The sequence below is a fragment of the Trichoderma citrinoviride genome, assembly GCF_003025115.1.
Source record: "Trichoderma citrinoviride strain TUCIM 6016 unplaced genomic scaffold BBK36scaffold_8, whole genome shotgun sequence".
Taxonomy (NCBI): domain Eukaryota; kingdom Fungi; phylum Ascomycota; class Sordariomycetes; order Hypocreales; family Hypocreaceae; genus Trichoderma; species Trichoderma citrinoviride.
The window spans coordinates 772,452-787,988 of record NW_020194716.1 but is presented as its reverse complement, the minus strand read 5'-3'; the positions used below and the strand labels follow the sequence as shown (position 1 = coordinate 787,988).

At 49.4% G+C, this 15,537-nt stretch overlaps 7 protein-coding genes across 7 annotated transcripts; 5 read left to right on the top strand and 2 right to left on the bottom strand.

Annotated features, from left to right (window-relative positions):
• Positions 1-264: 264 nt before the first annotated feature.
• Positions 265-656, top strand: BBK36DRAFT_1169437 (hypothetical protein; the record flags this gene model as incomplete). The annotated part of the gene is made up of 2 exons (XM_024895312.1): positions 265-510; positions 585-656. The coding sequence occupies 2 exons, from the start codon at positions 265-267 to the stop codon at positions 654-656; spliced, it is 318 nt and encodes a 105-aa protein (XP_024749063.1).
• A 684-nt stretch (positions 657-1,340) lies between these two features.
• BBK36DRAFT_54589 (gluconolactonase-like protein) lies at positions 1,341-2,966 on the top strand (the record flags this gene model as incomplete). The annotated part of the gene is made up of 8 exons (XM_024898234.1): positions 1,341-1,475; positions 1,538-1,692; positions 1,751-1,944; positions 2,022-2,129; positions 2,190-2,399; positions 2,450-2,546; positions 2,624-2,703; positions 2,758-2,966. 8 exons carry the CDS (start codon positions 1,341-1,343, stop codon positions 2,964-2,966), a joined length of 1,188 nt encoding a protein of 395 aa, XP_024749062.1.
• Positions 2,967-3,427: 461 nt separating this feature from the next.
• On the top strand, positions 3,428-4,538 carry BBK36DRAFT_66263 (Pfs, NACHT and WD domain protein; the record flags this gene model as incomplete). The annotated part of the gene is made up of 2 exons (XM_024898463.1): positions 3,428-4,414; positions 4,512-4,538. 2 exons carry the CDS (start codon positions 3,428-3,430, stop codon positions 4,536-4,538), a joined length of 1,014 nt encoding a protein of 337 aa, XP_024749061.1.
• An 861-nt stretch (positions 4,539-5,399) lies between these two features.
• BBK36DRAFT_1119932 (alpha/beta-hydrolase) lies at positions 5,400-6,386 on the bottom strand (the record flags this gene model as incomplete). Its single annotated transcript, XM_024890636.1, has 1 exon — positions 5,400-6,386. One exon carries the CDS (start codon positions 6,384-6,386, stop codon positions 5,400-5,402), a length of 987 nt encoding a protein of 328 aa, XP_024749060.1.
• Positions 6,387-8,135: 1,749 nt separating this feature from the next.
• Positions 8,136-9,669, top strand: BBK36DRAFT_1202546 (hypothetical protein; the record flags this gene model as incomplete). Its single annotated transcript, XM_024897227.1, has 5 exons — positions 8,136-8,250; positions 8,327-8,577; positions 8,621-8,743; positions 8,779-9,351; positions 9,619-9,669. 5 exons carry the CDS (start codon positions 8,136-8,138, stop codon positions 9,667-9,669), a joined length of 1,113 nt encoding a protein of 370 aa, XP_024749059.1.
• Positions 9,670-9,997: 328 nt separating this feature from the next.
• Positions 9,998-12,131, top strand: BBK36DRAFT_1202545 (HET-domain-containing protein; the record flags this gene model as incomplete). The annotated part of the gene is made up of 2 exons (XM_024897226.1): positions 9,998-10,753; positions 10,815-12,131. 2 exons carry the CDS (start codon positions 9,998-10,000, stop codon positions 12,129-12,131), a joined length of 2,073 nt encoding a protein of 690 aa, XP_024749058.1.
• A 176-nt stretch (positions 12,132-12,307) lies between these two features.
• On the bottom strand, positions 12,308-14,658 carry BBK36DRAFT_1159866 (hypothetical protein; the record flags this gene model as incomplete). Its single annotated transcript, XM_024894238.1, has 9 exons — positions 12,308-12,658; positions 12,713-13,317; positions 13,374-13,448; positions 13,502-13,689; positions 13,775-13,904; positions 13,966-14,138; positions 14,201-14,253; positions 14,312-14,359; positions 14,488-14,658. The coding sequence occupies 9 exons, from the start codon at positions 14,656-14,658 to the stop codon at positions 12,308-12,310; spliced, it is 1,794 nt and encodes a 597-aa protein (XP_024749057.1).
• Positions 14,659-15,537: the final 879 nt, after the last annotated feature.

Below are 15,537 nucleotides of genomic sequence, written 5' to 3'. Positions count from 1 at the left end.
TATTGAGCTGGAAATATGGCTCATGTAAGTCGCAAAGTCGTGATAAATGATGCAATTCTCGAATCTTGGCCTAGCGTCATGTGATTGCTTCTAGAGAATTTCTAATCTTGCTTATTCTCTCCCAATCCCATCACTTGCCATACTCAACAATTTGCATCTCAAGGCTCCTTGTTTCAATCTCCTTCTTCTCAAGTCTCTCCAATATCATCTTCTCTTCACAGATCATAATTAGTTCGAGCCCAGCCTCACCAGAACATCCCGAAAATGCCTCTCGTCGACGCTGATGCCCCGCCTTCAACCAACGACACTCACTACGTCGTCTACTTTGCCTCTGGCGAACCCTCCTGGTGTCCCGACTGTCGCAATGCGCTTCCAGCTCTCCAGAGTGTTTTCGGAGCAGACTCGGCGCCTTTGGCAACCATCATCCGGGCTGGTTCTCGCGAGGAGTGGAGGGACCCGAGCAACAAGTGGCGACAGGCTCCTTACAACATCAACTGTCTCCCGACGATTGTGAGGGTAGAAAATGTAAGTTGGCTGTTCAAAAGATAGAGTGCAATCACAGAGAAGCTTACACGGCAAAACAGGGCAAGGAGGTTGCTCGACTTGGAGATGACGAGGGCCAGCAGGAGTCTGCCCTGCGCAAACTGATTGCGTAGAGTGGGACTTGATACGAGGCTCAACAGGTCTGAAATTATTGCTAAAGGGCCATTCTGTTCATTTCTCAGATAAATGAAAAGAAAAATATATCAAGAGAAAAAGATCAATCTATGTAGCTTCGTACGAATACGGAACACCCTTGTAAATGATTCTTCACCAAACGCCTTCCACAAGACTGTTGAACGTCAAACTTCGTAACCAAAAGTAGAAGAAGCCATGTCGAGAGCGATTCTTTGATTGCTCTCAAGAAGGACTCCATAAAGTGACATCCCATCAATATCTTAGGGGTAGTTCACAACATGTCCCCGTGACACCGACTTCCTGAAGACAACCTCAATATGAGCGGGGCAAGTCTCACAAAGGCTGATGACTCGGTAAAATATCCCACACTAAGTCATAACAGTTCTCACCCTCACGGCAAACAAGTTTTAGTTCCCGTAACACTCCAAACGCCCCCTCACTTTGGGTAACAATTCCGATTGTACTCAACGTGAGTTCGTCTCAGATTGCGGCTCACTCAGGTTCTTGGGTCGCTCAGATAGCCCAGAGAGCCGGACAACATGTCTCAACGAAACACGGCAAGCTCAACTGTGCCATGGGTCATCACAGTGGCAGCCGCAGCCTTTGCAATTGGCGTTGCCACCTCTGATGCCGTGAGAGACGCCGTTTCCGGGATGCAAGATATGTTGACAACTTACAGTGGAGGCAATTCCCTGCAAGGGCTGAATGGACTGCCGCCACAGGCACAAGTGATTGATCCATCAACCTTTGCCGCGATGCCGGTGGTGCCCCCGGAGAATATCGCCAACATTACTACTGTAGGTCAAATATAAGATCCATCTCTTTTCGTATAATGGCGTCTGATCAAATTGATGCATAGATCTTTATCCCGCCCGGCTCTACTATAAAGAGCTTGAAAGAACAGCCATTCCACATCTATCACCCAGATTTTGTACACATCTTGGGACCAAATCCGACTCTTACGCTCATTGCCGACGCAGGCACTGACCCGCTGTTCCATGAAGCCTTTGTGTGGTAAGATGCCTTCCGAGTCTTCTGTAACAGAATATGGCCATCTCTTACAGAGCCATAGGTATCCTCCTACGGATGAAGTCTTCTTCGCCCAGAACGCCGGAGCTCGGGCAGCTGGAACCGGCTTGGAGAAATCCAGCCTCATTCTCAAGGTATCTCTGAATGAGACCGTGGCCGTCTCGAGCGAGCGAGATGCTGTTGGTAAAGTCCAGGTCCACGTCGTTCCTACCGAGCCCCAAGTCATCAATCCCAACGGTACGTCTTGGCTTTTTTGCCCTTGAGAAAAGCTTCCACCCTGCTTCAACAGTGCAATGCCTGCTGACCATCATTAGGAGGGACAAACTACAAAGGAAACTTGCTGTTCACAGGTGAGGGAATGGGCCCGGATATTGCCCCGGCCCTCTTTGCTGTCAACCCTGTTCCGCCCTATAATTCCACTGGTGAGTGCTGTCTTCATAGGTCACAGCGCATTGTCCCGATGTCAACTGATCCATTTCCAGTGCTTGTCAACAACTACTTTGGTCGTCAATTCAACTCTCTTAATGATGTCGCCGTAAACTTCAGAAACAAGCGCATTTACTTCACAGATACGGTGTACGGCTATCTGCAGGAGTTTCGGCCCAGACCTGGTCTCCCGAACCAAGTGTATCGTTTCGACCCCGATACTAGGGCTGTTACTGTCGTAGCAGATGAGTTTGTAAACTGCAACGGTGAGTGGTAGCAGTCGTCTCATTTTGACCTCTTTCTGAACCGTGGCTAGGCATCACGTTCTCGCCCGATGGACGATACGCCTACATCACAGATACGGGAGCTGGCAAGGCATTCCGAGGTCACGACAATGCCGGGCGTTCTACCATGTAAGGGGATGGACCCTTAACTGACAAAAGTCCAGGTTTCAAATGAAAGATACCCATATTGCTAACCTGGGGCTTAGCTATCGCTACACTGTAGCTCGTGATGGAACGTTCAAGGACCGAAGGGTATTTGCCTATGCCGGAGCTGGCGTCGTGGATGGTAAGGCCCGGCTGTTTCGCACTTCTCGTGAACATCACTGATGTTTCTGCGTAGGGATCCACTGCGATACTGAAGGCAATGTCTATGCTGGCTGTGGTGATGGTGTTCACGTATGGAATCCTTCCGGGACTCTGTTGGGTAAAATCTTCCTCGGCGAAACATCTGCCAACTTTCAGTTTGCGGGTGATGGCCGAATGGTCATTGGGGCTGAAACGCACCTGTATTATGCCACTCTGGCTGGTAAAGGAGCGCCCATATCGTAGAACCCCTTGTGGGCTCAAGGGCCTCGACTTATGCTGGCCGATACTGTTTCAATCATGTCATGAATAACGAATACTGCCATACCGCTTTCACCAAAGTTCCCCTTAATTTTCGTGCGACATACCTTCCTATCATATCTCTCAAGTCCTCTACAACCATCCAGCTTTCTTCTGTTTAGGTATGCCTTTGACTCGGTTTCCTGAATAGGAAGGGTTTATCTTCTCCCCAGTACAACCTAATGCCACCTGTAAGCTTCCTCGTGCCTAACCCCCTGTCGAGTACTTGCATATCGCAATGATGGTTTCTATAACGCTGCAAACAACGTTGGATGGCAATATAACAACACTACCCCGCTCTTCTCGAATGAGGTTATCTCTTCAACGCACCTTTATATGACTCCCTTCAATGCTAAACTTTGCGGCCTGGTAGATGCACCATTGTATTTCGTATCTCAGTGCAGAAGATGGTCCTCAAACCTGAAGACTACACAGTTGCATGGTTTGCACCTTTGGAGATTGAGGCCAAGGTTGCTCGCCACATGCTGGATCACCGACATCAGGGTGTATTTGCAGTTGATCGCGGAGATGACTACGTCTTCCAGGCCGGCGACATAGCAGGGCACAACGTCGTCATCGCAACTCTGCCTGCGGGACAAGAATATGGGACGGGCTCTGCGGCTGCTCTAGCCGGCCAAGTCAAAAAGTCCTTCCCTAATCTTCGATTTGGTCTGCTGGTTGGTGTAGCAGCAGGGCTGCCGAAACTTGTCGGGGAACCGCCGCTGCGCGATATTCGGCTGGGTGATGTACTGGTTGCTTTGCCCCAAGGTGACAGTGCAGGGCTCGTTGCTTACGATCTGGGAAAAGAAACGGCCCATGGATTCGAACCTCTGAGACTGGGGCATAGCCTTGCCATGACGGAAACCATCATCAGGTCTGCAATCGGAAACATTAAGCTCGATGAACCACACGAGAGTGAGCTATTCCTTCCTTACTACGACAAGATTAAAGGACATAGATGGGTCAGTGGTGCTTCAAGTGGCAATTTCATGGACCCTGGCCAGGGAAACGACGTGCTTTACGATGGAGACACGGCAGTGCGGCGGCCGTGGAGGTTCGAATCAGAACGGACTCGTGTATGGTACGGCCCCATTGGTTCTGGGGAGAAGCTCATGAGACGTGCAGACCAGAGGAACCAGCTCCGCGACAGGTTTAACATCATTGGGCTGGAGATGGAGGCTGCAGGTACCGTGAATCGCATTCCGGTTGGGGTCATCCGGGGTGTTTGCGATTACGGAGATGAACGCAAGAACAAGGAATGGCAGCCCTATGCGGCAGCAATGGCCGGGGCATTTGGAAAGGCTGTTCTTTATCAGATCCCACCACCTCTCACAACTGCCGCTTCTCGCGTCTCTTCAGCTCCGATAAACAGCAATCCTACTCCCACGCCCCAGGTTACATTGCCGGTTAATCTCAGAACGCCCAACATGCTTCCGAATGGAACGTATGTCATTTATACCTATTTGACGGACTCGGCTGTTGTTGAAATAGAAGACGGAGATCCAGATGGCCGACTGATTATCTAGTATGTGTCACTTTTGCTCTTCTTACCTCACGATTTGATATAAACAAGGGAAGAACAGTAACCGACTGTCTAGTGAGCCAACTGGATTGCGCCGGCAAAAATGGAGAATCTATAGAGCCTATAGGAACGAATATGGGATTCAAAACGTAGAAACAAACACTTGGCTCACTGCCCCCTGTAAGTACCTTTTCACTGGCTTCCTGGTCTGCAAAAGAAACGGTCGTAAAGAGCTGCAAAATGACCAAGTGTAAGGCTGACGTTCCGGGAATTCATGTTTTAGCTCATGGAGGCGATCTATCGACATCTAGACTTGATCCAGTTATAGAGAGCAATCGAGCTAGTCGCTGGAAAGTTACCAAAACCAGCCAATGCTTCAACTTCCATAGGCAAGTGTTCACCCTGATATCTGTTGGACTCATCTAACGAATCATACGTCTTGCTGTGTAGTTTTCGCAGCTGTTTGAACCTTGACGTAGGTTTGGACCTTGCTAACGGGAATACGAAAAACGGTTCATCGGTGTTGGTATACAAGTACTATGAAACAACAAATCAGCTGTGGTTCCTACAAGATACACAAGAATAATAGACTAGTCAAAAAACATTTGTAAATGTAGGCTTTTGTCAGCAGGATATTCCAAGACGCCAAGGATCTAAACGAGAGCTCGGTAGAGGTTTGGGTGAGAGTACTGGTGATGACAGGCCATAGAACACTTGAGCAAGCAGTTCCTGTACACTGATACAGATTACTGAGCGCGTATATCAGAATAAATCGAGAGGAGATTTAGAACTTTTTGTTAAGTGGTACATCGTTTACACTCAACTAGTTTGATACCCTTCTTGGTGAATCTGAGCATTCATGCTGCCTGCTGTTGGCCAACCTCCAGGTGCTTTTGATAGTATGCGATGAGGCGTGATACAGCAGGTGTTACATATTCATGCTTGTCATACAGCCCAACGTGAGTAGCCCCTTCAACCCAGAACAGCTCCTTTGGCTCCTTTGCACGTTGATATGCTTCCTCTGCCATCCATTTGGTATCCGCTTCGGTACCGACTATCATCAGGATAGGCCGCGGAGAGATCCTGTCCACATATTGAAATCCATCAAAAGCAAATATCTTATCAACGCTACTCCATGGCATAGTCTTCGCCGAGCGAGAGTGAAAGCCGCGAGAAGTATTGTAGTATTCCCAGCCCTCGTACACATACGGCCCAAGAGCCTCTGCAGCGGACGCGTTGGGTGGGAAGATGGGGAAGCCGGATATTTCCCCGGGGTTATTGCCAGCTGCGGTTCGGGCTTTGGCCGCTTCGCGTAGCATGTTCTCTGCCACCGAGGCATCTTGCTTTCCATCGAAGCCTTGACGAAAGAATGGCCCAATATCGGCACCACTGACCGTGGCGGCTACCTTGATGCGTCTATCTACGGCCGCGGCGACGGTCACATAACCCCCGGAGGCGCAGATGCCAAGGATGGCAATGCGGCCAGGGTCAACGCGCTCGTGGTTGCTGAGGAACGTGACGGCAGATTTGATGTCTTCGACTCTCTGGGCGGGATCTTCAAGACCCCGTGGCTGGCCTTCGCTCTCTCCATTATACGCAGCATCCCAAGCTAGGGTGATGAAGCCCCCTTGGCTAACGCGGCTGGCGTAGATGGCAGCCGTCTGCTCCTTGACGCCGCTGGCTGGATGAGAGACGGCGATGGCGGGGAGACGTCCTTCGGGGGCATTGGCGGGGATGTACATGTTGGCAGCAAGCTTGAAGTTGGAGCTGGTGAACGTGACATTCTGGACGAGAGCTTGTGCTGTTGTCCCAGAGGGAGGATGAAGTGACGCAGGTTGATCCATTATGTATGCTGTCGGGCATATGCTCGCTCAGGCTTGTGTTGAGATACAAGTGTAAATACCGTGAAAGTCTTGCTGGTGCATGGAAGCCCTTTATATGTAGTCACTCAATAGCTTTATGCAGGTAGAGACTCTGCGTGGCACATGGAGGAGCTTTTAACGGACACATGAAGCTAATCTCCGGTCAAAAGATTATACCAACCCTCCACCACAATCCCCAGTAGCTACTTACAGATTAAATCAATCTGGGGTCTGTGAGACGTACGTATGCTGAAGAATGTTCGTGATCTTACTGTACAGTAACTTCAAGTCAGGGCGTAGGCTACTGCAACTGACAAAGAATTGGAGACCACATCACAAAGGCGTCACACCGCAACTCCATCTCGCACCAAGTGGGCATTTGACTGCGCTTTTGTATGCCATAATTTTAGATGTTAGACAGGTAACATGGACATCGAGCATATGAGAATTGGAGTGAAGTTAGTCGTGATACTACTGCGGCGAAAAGGGAAGCTATGATATCCGCACAGCCGTATAAGGAGTTGCGCTAATGCACCCGGCTTACATCTTGACTGCTATTGGTGTACTCAAAACCACCCCCAGGTGATATCGATGCAAAAAAAGAACCATGTTGCAAGCAGACATTGACCGGCATATCACCTCTACGCCATCAGACAAAAATGCAAAAAGAAAACAACATACAACAGCCGGTGTTCGCCAGTGGTCACCCACCTGACTACTAATCTGCCTCTCATTGGCTTGACTCTGGGAGAGCGGACGGGATCCCGTATTTTCCAATGGATATGGTCGTATGTGGTTGACAGGGCGCTGTAACAGCTCCATGAAGCTTCTCTGGAGGCATCACAAGATATTTATCAAGAACAGCAAAAAGAAAAGACATACAACAGCCGGTGTTCGCTGGTGGTCACCCACCCAACTACTAATCTGCCGGTTAGAGGCTTGTCTATGGGGGAGCAGACGGGACCCCGAATTTTCCTCTACCTATGGTCGTATGTGCTTGATTTTGGCCGCAATTGCCTCATATCGTGAGGTTGCTTTGCCCAACCATCACATGGAGTTTGTATGCTTTTACTGAGTCGGCTCAAGAGTCGTGCAAATGGCATCTGATTAAGATCGGACTAGAGTTAATATGTCTCTCTCCGTACTGATGCCCCATGCTCATTTCCCTGTTCGTCATCATTGAACCGTAGGCTGTGACAATGATGAAGCTGAGGCTGCAGTAATGCAAGCCATAAGCGTACCGTAACAATAGACAGAAGATTTTGATGCCGATGAACCATGAAGTACGAAGCGGTTTAGTTTCGATAACCTCGCATGGAAGAATAACCCAATTATCTGCAGATAGGTCTCGGTCATTTGCTTCATGGGGCTGTGGCAGCTCAGAATGATTGTAGATGACATTCATCACATGCTGCGCCTCATCCAGATGACCAAATCAGCTTATAAAACCCACGCCCATCAATGCTTACACTGGTGAGCGGCGTGAATGCGGGCTGGCCAATCCATAAACCAAAGTTTCTTAACATTTTGGAGCCATACTTGAACATCATCATAGGAGCATGTCGAGAGAACCCTAACGCCTCCCACAGTTTACATGACACCGATCGGGCAAACAGTCGCTCCTATGAGCGTCTGCGTACTCCGTACAACTGCGTCTATATATCAATTACACGCCCGTTCTATCTCTTTCTCCTCTGTCACATACTGCTAATATGCTTACCAGATGTAACAATGCTATCCACGCTTGCTCTGATTGGCGTCATTCTCACAGCCGATGCAATAGGAGCCTCGTCTCCCCATGGGCACCATGAGATACCCAAAGCGCCGTCGTTTGTCCTCGATTTTGGTGAGAGATTACCTCTTTCGCACTTCTTCTGCATCTGATTTATACTTAGGTACTAATACCTCTTCTACATCCGTAGCTCCACTGATTGCGCTGGACCAAAACGAGATCTTCTTCCCATCTGATATTGCCCAGCAGCTAGTTCACACAGTTCCCGAAGTCAACTTCACCAGGGTCGACAGAAGTGCGCATTTGACACTCGACAACCTGAATGGACTCAACAAGTTTGGCAATACTTCGGTCTTTCTCACCTCCAAGGACGACGTGACCGACCTCGCAAGGGAGCCGTCGTGGGTTCACGGTGTCAAGCCGAATGGCCGAGGTGAAACAGTGGGCGCTACTGCTGCAGCCATCATTATCTACGTTCATCCAGAAGATCACTCCATCACCGATGCTTTTTACTTTTACTTCTATGCCTTCAACGATGGCGGACACGTTGCCGGAGTTCCGGAAGACTTCCATGTTGCTGACTGGGAGCACACCATGGTCCGATTCCGTCACGGCGTACCGACTCAAATCTTCTTGTCGCAGCATACCGAGGGAGGAGAAGCCTTCTCATATAACGCACTGCAGAAGATAGGAAAGAGAGCGCTCGTGTTCTCGGCATTTGGTAGCCACGCGAATTATGCCACAAAGGGTTCTCACAACATCCCGTTTGTCATTCCCCCGCTGCCTGCAATCAACTTGAGCTCTATTTCGATCCCCGGAATACCCTCTGGTGTCCTGGACAATTTGAATTTGTCTGCAATTCTACAGGTCGTTGTCTCCTTAACCCCTCTACAAGACAAGACGTCAATGGGTCCGCTGTGGGATCCGGTTGCCAATGCCTTTGCTTACAACTACACCTTTGACTTCAATCGTCATCGCGCCGCAGAAGAGAACAACCGATTTGCTCCCTTGGCAACCACAAGCCACGCCGATCCTCCGACTAACTGGTTGACTTACTTTGGCCAGTGGGGAGACGAACAATATCCGTTGACCGACGTGCGACAGTATGAGATTCTGAATATTCCCTCGCTGGCGTACTTTCAAAGTGGGCCGAACGGACCAGTGTTTAAACATCTTATCCGATCTACGGTGTGTCCGCCGGGCGTCAGTTGCACGGTCAAGACTTCGTTGGATCAAGCCAGATGAAGTACATGGATGACATGAGACTCAAGAAGGATTCATCACGCATGAATATTGTGCTCATCACATATTACACCCGAGATCGAACAAAAGCAACGCATCGATCGGAAGGATGAAGAGTGTATCACTGAGCTATATGTTCCTTCAACCCATGAACTTGGGCAAACTGATCGCAGAGCTCAATCTGTGCAGGAGAGGATACTTATTGAGTGAACATTAACTGTACTTACCTGAATATCATAGCATCTGACAAAGTTCCCATTCCGTCCCCTTCGACCTTGGCTTGCTTGCTGATATGACTCTGAGTCAATGGATACTTGGAGTTGCTTGAACCATAGCGATTACTTACGTGCGACTGACAATTGGGTACCTGGTCCCTAACATCCTGTAATAATTCACAAAGCTGACTGTTAAACCATCAATCCTTGAACATCTTTCCCGCTTGTTCCCAGTCCACTACCAGTAGGATTCTGCGGACCCCGCCATCTCCTCCCGCAGGCAGCAGCGGCTCAAGAACAAACCCACCTCCATTGACGAAAGACTAGCAAAGGAATTCTTGTCTCCAGCTTCTATTTCTTGGTAGACACAGACGCCGTCCTTTTTACCCGCAATCGCCTTGAAGATGAAGTCACAAGAGAGAGTCAACATACGATCGCCGGCTGGAGCAGCCGCAGTGTACAAGGATGTGGCTGGGCTCGATTCACTCAAAGAAGAAATACGCGTGCTTCATCTGGAGTGCGGCTCTGGATCATCCCTTCTGCAGTGCACCCTCCATCGAGTCTCTCTTCGGTCTGATCCGCCGCCCAAATACGAAGCGCTGAGCTACACATGGGGCGATGAAAACGATAGAAGAGAGATTGCCGTCAACGGTTACATCGTTGATGTTACAGTTAATCTTTATTCAGCTCTTCGCCGGCTCAGACTGGAGAATGAAACCCGCGTCTTGTGGATCGACGCTCTATGCATCAACCAGACAGACTTGGATGAGCGCTCTCAACAGGTGCAGCTGATGCGGAGCATCTATACCATGTGCGACCGAACGGTGATTTGGGTTGGCGAGACGCCAGAAGACATGTCGCCTACTTGGGCGATGCATTGGTATGGAGACGAGAAAGACGATGAATCGATGGACTGGTTCTGGGACGAGTTTTATCCAGAAGCTGATCGCTCGAGTGTTGACGGAAACGATTTCGACCGCATCTTTCACGCATTTGCAAATATCAGGCTGTTCACTGGCGGCCATCTTTCCGACCAGCCACTCTTCACGGACCTGACAGGAGACGAGTTTTCGTACCCCATCTCATATCCAGATTATTGTCGTCAGGTCGCTGATGCTCTTGCGCCTTTCTATGAAAGTCCCTGGTGGACGAGAATCTGGGTCAGCCTCTTGAAGCATCCTCTTAATCTTTTCGGCTTCATGCTAAAACATTCAAATGCAGACTGTCCAAGAGATCATCCTCCCTCCCAAGGCAACATTCCTTTATGGACCAATCTCAATCGACATATCCCTTCTCCTTGATGCATTTGCTGCCCTCACCGCCCACATGTTTGAGTCGTGTTGTGCAGAAGTGTTCTCAAGCTGCAACTTTAGGGTCAGGAAATGCCTTCGAGAGCTGGGAAGTGCTCTGACAAACATCAAGAACATAAGAACCAGTCATGGCAAGGGCGCAAGCGTAGATCTTTGGGAGACCATGACCACCTTTCGGGCCAGATTTGCAACAGATAACCGGGATAAAGTCCATGGAGTTTTAGGTCTGGTCAACTCATGGCCTGGGCAACCGATCATTCCCAATTACAGAACGACAGCTGAGGCAATCTATTGTCAAGCCGTTATCTCAACGATTCAGGGCACAAAGTCTCTACTGCCTCTCCATTTCCCGCTTCAGAAGCATGACTGCCCTGGTCTTCCTTCATGGTGCGTGGACTGGACCGCAGCCAGTGGACTTGCTGATCAGCTCAACGTCTACCAGTGGAGCCAACAACCCTTCAGGGTCTTTCCGACTCATGAACAGGAACAATTTCGCATGATTCCTCACGCCAACAACCGTATCCTTGAAGTCAGTGGGCGTCGTGCCGATAGAGTGGCCTCAGTTGGCAGAATATGTCAGGGGAACGTACCAAGTGAGAAGCGCCAGGCTTACTGTGATTGGTTTGTACTCGCAGACCTTCATCGCAACCCATCAAAGACTAATGCTGCTGGATGTTCGAACTTTGAGGCATTTTGGAAGTGTCTTTGTTGGGACATGATTCTGCACATGCGAGAAGTTGCTGTAGCAGAATCCGCAAGGTCTACCGGCGCCCAAAGTTATGAAGCTTTTGTGGGCTATTGCCACAGTTCTCCCAAGTCAGTCTTTCACCCTCAGGGGCTGTCTCAGGCCGACCGAGAGGCTGTACTGCGGCTCGATCCAGGATTCGAGACGACAGAGGTTACGGGTTGGGGTCATTACTCGCAGCCCGACTTTCTCACGGAGCAGTGGATTAATGGTCTAACTCTGAACACGACCATGTTCGTCACAGATTCGGGATACTTTGGCCTTGGGCCCCCTGAAACACAAGTGGGAGACGAGGTTTGGTGCCTCTTTGGCGGCCAGATGCCTTTTGTACTCCGAACACTGAAGACAACACAAGAAGTAAGTCCGGGCCAAGGAGGCAAGGAGCTTCATAAGGTGTTTGGGACCTGTTATGTGCATGGCATCATGGATGGTGAAATCGCGAATGATACGAAAATTCCGGTTGAGACCTTGTTTCTAGCTTGAAAGAAGATGTTCGCTAATAACTACCTACAATAACATATTGAGGATGGACTTATGCAGAATAATACGCCAGATTACTTTTCATAGACTAGTTACGTATCCAATTTCCTTTCCAAGAGCTCCTCATTAGCGGCATCCCGACATTCGTCTCCAACAGCAGCGTCATTTCCAACACTTCCCTAGTGTTCCCTCATAGCTCTTAGCTCGACATCGTTCGATTTGTCCAGAGTGCTATAACGTTTTGCTTTCCTTCTTGGAAATAGCTGTTTCGGCTCGGGTATGTGGCTGATAACCAGAATAACAAAATAACAGATCGCAATCGTCGGTAGGGGCCACGGCGTTGGTAGGAAGTTGGAGAGAGCACCTTGGTTGTACGTGAGCAAGCTGATCAATGCAAGCCCAAAGCCCATGCCGACGGTGAACATGGCTCGAAGTATGTTGAAGACCGACCACCCGCGTTGCTTACACACAACGTGTAGAGCGGTCATCAAGATCAAGACCAGGCCGGCAGTGATGAAGGCGTAGATGAACTTGTAGTATAAGTCAGCTGAAAGAACTGCAGAGGAGACAATGGAAAGACGTACGACAGTTCCAAACTTATGCGCAGTGGCGAGATATGCGGCCTCCGCGGCAGACTGTACGTCTGTAGATTCGGGCTCATCGGCAGGTGCAGCGAGGCTGAACGACGCGAATATGCCGTTGAAGACAGTTTGGGCGAGATCCCTTGTGCCATTCAGCCAACGAACCATCTCTGGGTCGTTATTGCCCAGTCGGCCGCTCTCAGCCCAGAAGGACTTGGGAAGGCTAAGCAGGCTCTCATACGTTCTTTCGACATCGTCCCAAGCGGCAACCTCCTCTTCCGGAGGGTAAGCCTCCAAGAGCTCCGTGACCGTTTCGTTCAGTGCCCGGACTACTTCTTTGGTGGTTGGGTTACTAGGTAGCTCATGCGTAATGTCGACAATGCTTTGGGCGGCCGACTTGATCGACTGAAGCGCCTGAGACCAAGCGATGAACTGATTTGCGCCCTCCAGTAGGAGAACCAGTGCGATATGGAATGGAAGATGCCAGGAAACCCATAGCATTTGTCGCGTATGAGCCAGTTTGCCGGAATGCATCCAGTCGAAGTACATCTGGTAGACGAAGTAAATCAAGGCAACTGCACATGTGACGACTCCAATGAGAGCGGCGGCTATCAATAGTATTAGTCAAGTGCAGTAACAATGGATGAAAAGTAGTCTCGCTTACACCACATGTTGCCACTATTCTTCAAGAAGGTGTTCTTCACAACTGTCTGTATGTTCCTGGCTATGATGATGGCCCCTGTGTGGCTGGTCAGCATATGACCACTTCGGCATCGGCAGGCTCCGACTCACCTTCGCCAAGGATGATTAAAGTGAGTAGGTTCATGCGCTCGCTGAGATGAGTTTTAGACAAGCTAAGTGCCTTGATACTGGAGAGGCCGAGGTGGATGACGACCTCGGTTATTGCCCCGATATACCAGCTGACGGCAACGACTGAGCTTGCTTCATCGACAGATAAGAAAGATACAATCAGATATATTCTGCATAGACGCTGGTAAGAATCATTCAGGGTACGGCGTGGACTCTTGGCTACGTTTTTTGGGGAAGAGTAAAGGCTTCACTTACATGGCAAACAGCAGATGAAATCCTCCTGCAATCAGAAGCGGCTTTCTGCTCTCCCTGTGTTTGCGAATCTGGAAGAAAATCATGAAGTACTGAAGCGCGAGCATGAGCCTAGAGACCATAAGAAACAAACCTGTTGTTCATGGCTCTATTAGCTGAAGCCGATCAAGAAGCGAAGTGGAACTTGAACATACACATGGCCCGAAAGACGGATTTTGCTTCCTTGAAGAAGTCAAACGTCGGGCCAAGTTCTGCGAAGCCGACCATGACGGCCAAGTGCACGGCACGACAAACTCGATCCCAGACACTGTCTGTGACATAGCGGACGTCGTATAGGGTCGTTAAGAGCCAGGTTGCCCAGAGAAGCCTAGGACAAAGTTAACACGATTTCATATCGGGAAGTTTGCTCTAGCTTGGTGGTGTGCATACAAGATATATCCCACAAACGATCCAAGAGTAGAAGCATCGTTGATTTCGTGGACCTGGAAAGCATAATGCGTAAGTTTGTGCATTGATGGACTACATAGAAAGCGAACATACCGTTGAGAAAACGTTTAGGTTTGCGACAAACCAAAGGTCATAGAATAGCTGAATCTCCTGTCAGTTGATCCTTCACACAGAGGCCGGCATCAAAGTCACCTCGAGAGTGGAAGAAGTTTCATGCTACCATCTTCCAGTCAGCATTGTCTCTGCAAGAAATGGCTGGAAGCATGTACCTTGGCAAACTCCAAACCGTCATCCACATCCGTATCGGCAATGAACTGAGAATCTCCAGCATTGCCAAGCGTTGTCTCTTCGATATTCTTTCTCTCGGCTAGTGGACTTTTAATCAGTTGAAGGGTGGTGCTGGTGTAAGCGGTGGGTTCAGGGCCCTCGCCATGAGCCATAATGTTTACACAAGGAAGCTATACAAAAAAGATCAGAAAAGAAGGATTGTCGACATAGAATTACTAGAGGCTAAATTATTATGTTTTACATCAAACTTGACTTGTAGATGAGAATGTCTCTTCGTTATATAAGTACGCTCACATTACCTATACGAGGTAACTTTTGCGCTGGTTGCAATGCGCTGGAAGGATTCGACGTCAGCGTCAGAGCTGCGGCGCAGGTTGTCAGAAGCTCTGCAGTTCGCCTTATCGACTGCGTCTTGAAATCCTACCATAAGTCTGGCTGAATATCCTGATTCGGTTGTAAAATGTCAATTGCAGTCGAAATAACCAATCAAGGGCGCAAATAGGCCACCCCTATGCTACTCATCGTCGCCGAGTCCACGGTATTCTGGAGAGCAAAACCTGTAAGATCTGTAGCCATTTCAGGTTGGCATAGCCCTGACGATCCCCATTACCCGATTCGGACAACAACGCGGTAGGAAGCCAATAAGATCTGCGCCGAACTTCCGGGTCGGCTGAGTGCCTGACTCGGAAGGGTTGTTAGTTGGTAAGGCTCGATTCCTACCAGCGCTACTCGGCGGTCGCTTTTAGCTCTTCATGTATTAGAGGACTGCATTTACGGGGAGACCGTGTGGCTTATGTCGATGCTCAACCTCTCCTCGTCGAAAGAGTCCCACGCCCTCATCTGCAGAGTGCTGCATTAGCGAATGGTGATGTCGTCTACTCCGTCATGAGGGAACCGATGCGTTAGCATCAACTATAATAGAATCTTACAACTGCAGCAGTTTGAAGTGAATGGCAATGACCATGCTTTCCTGATTTGGATATTATTGCGTCCTCCTCATTCTGAGGAGGCTTGCAGTATGCTCGAGAGAG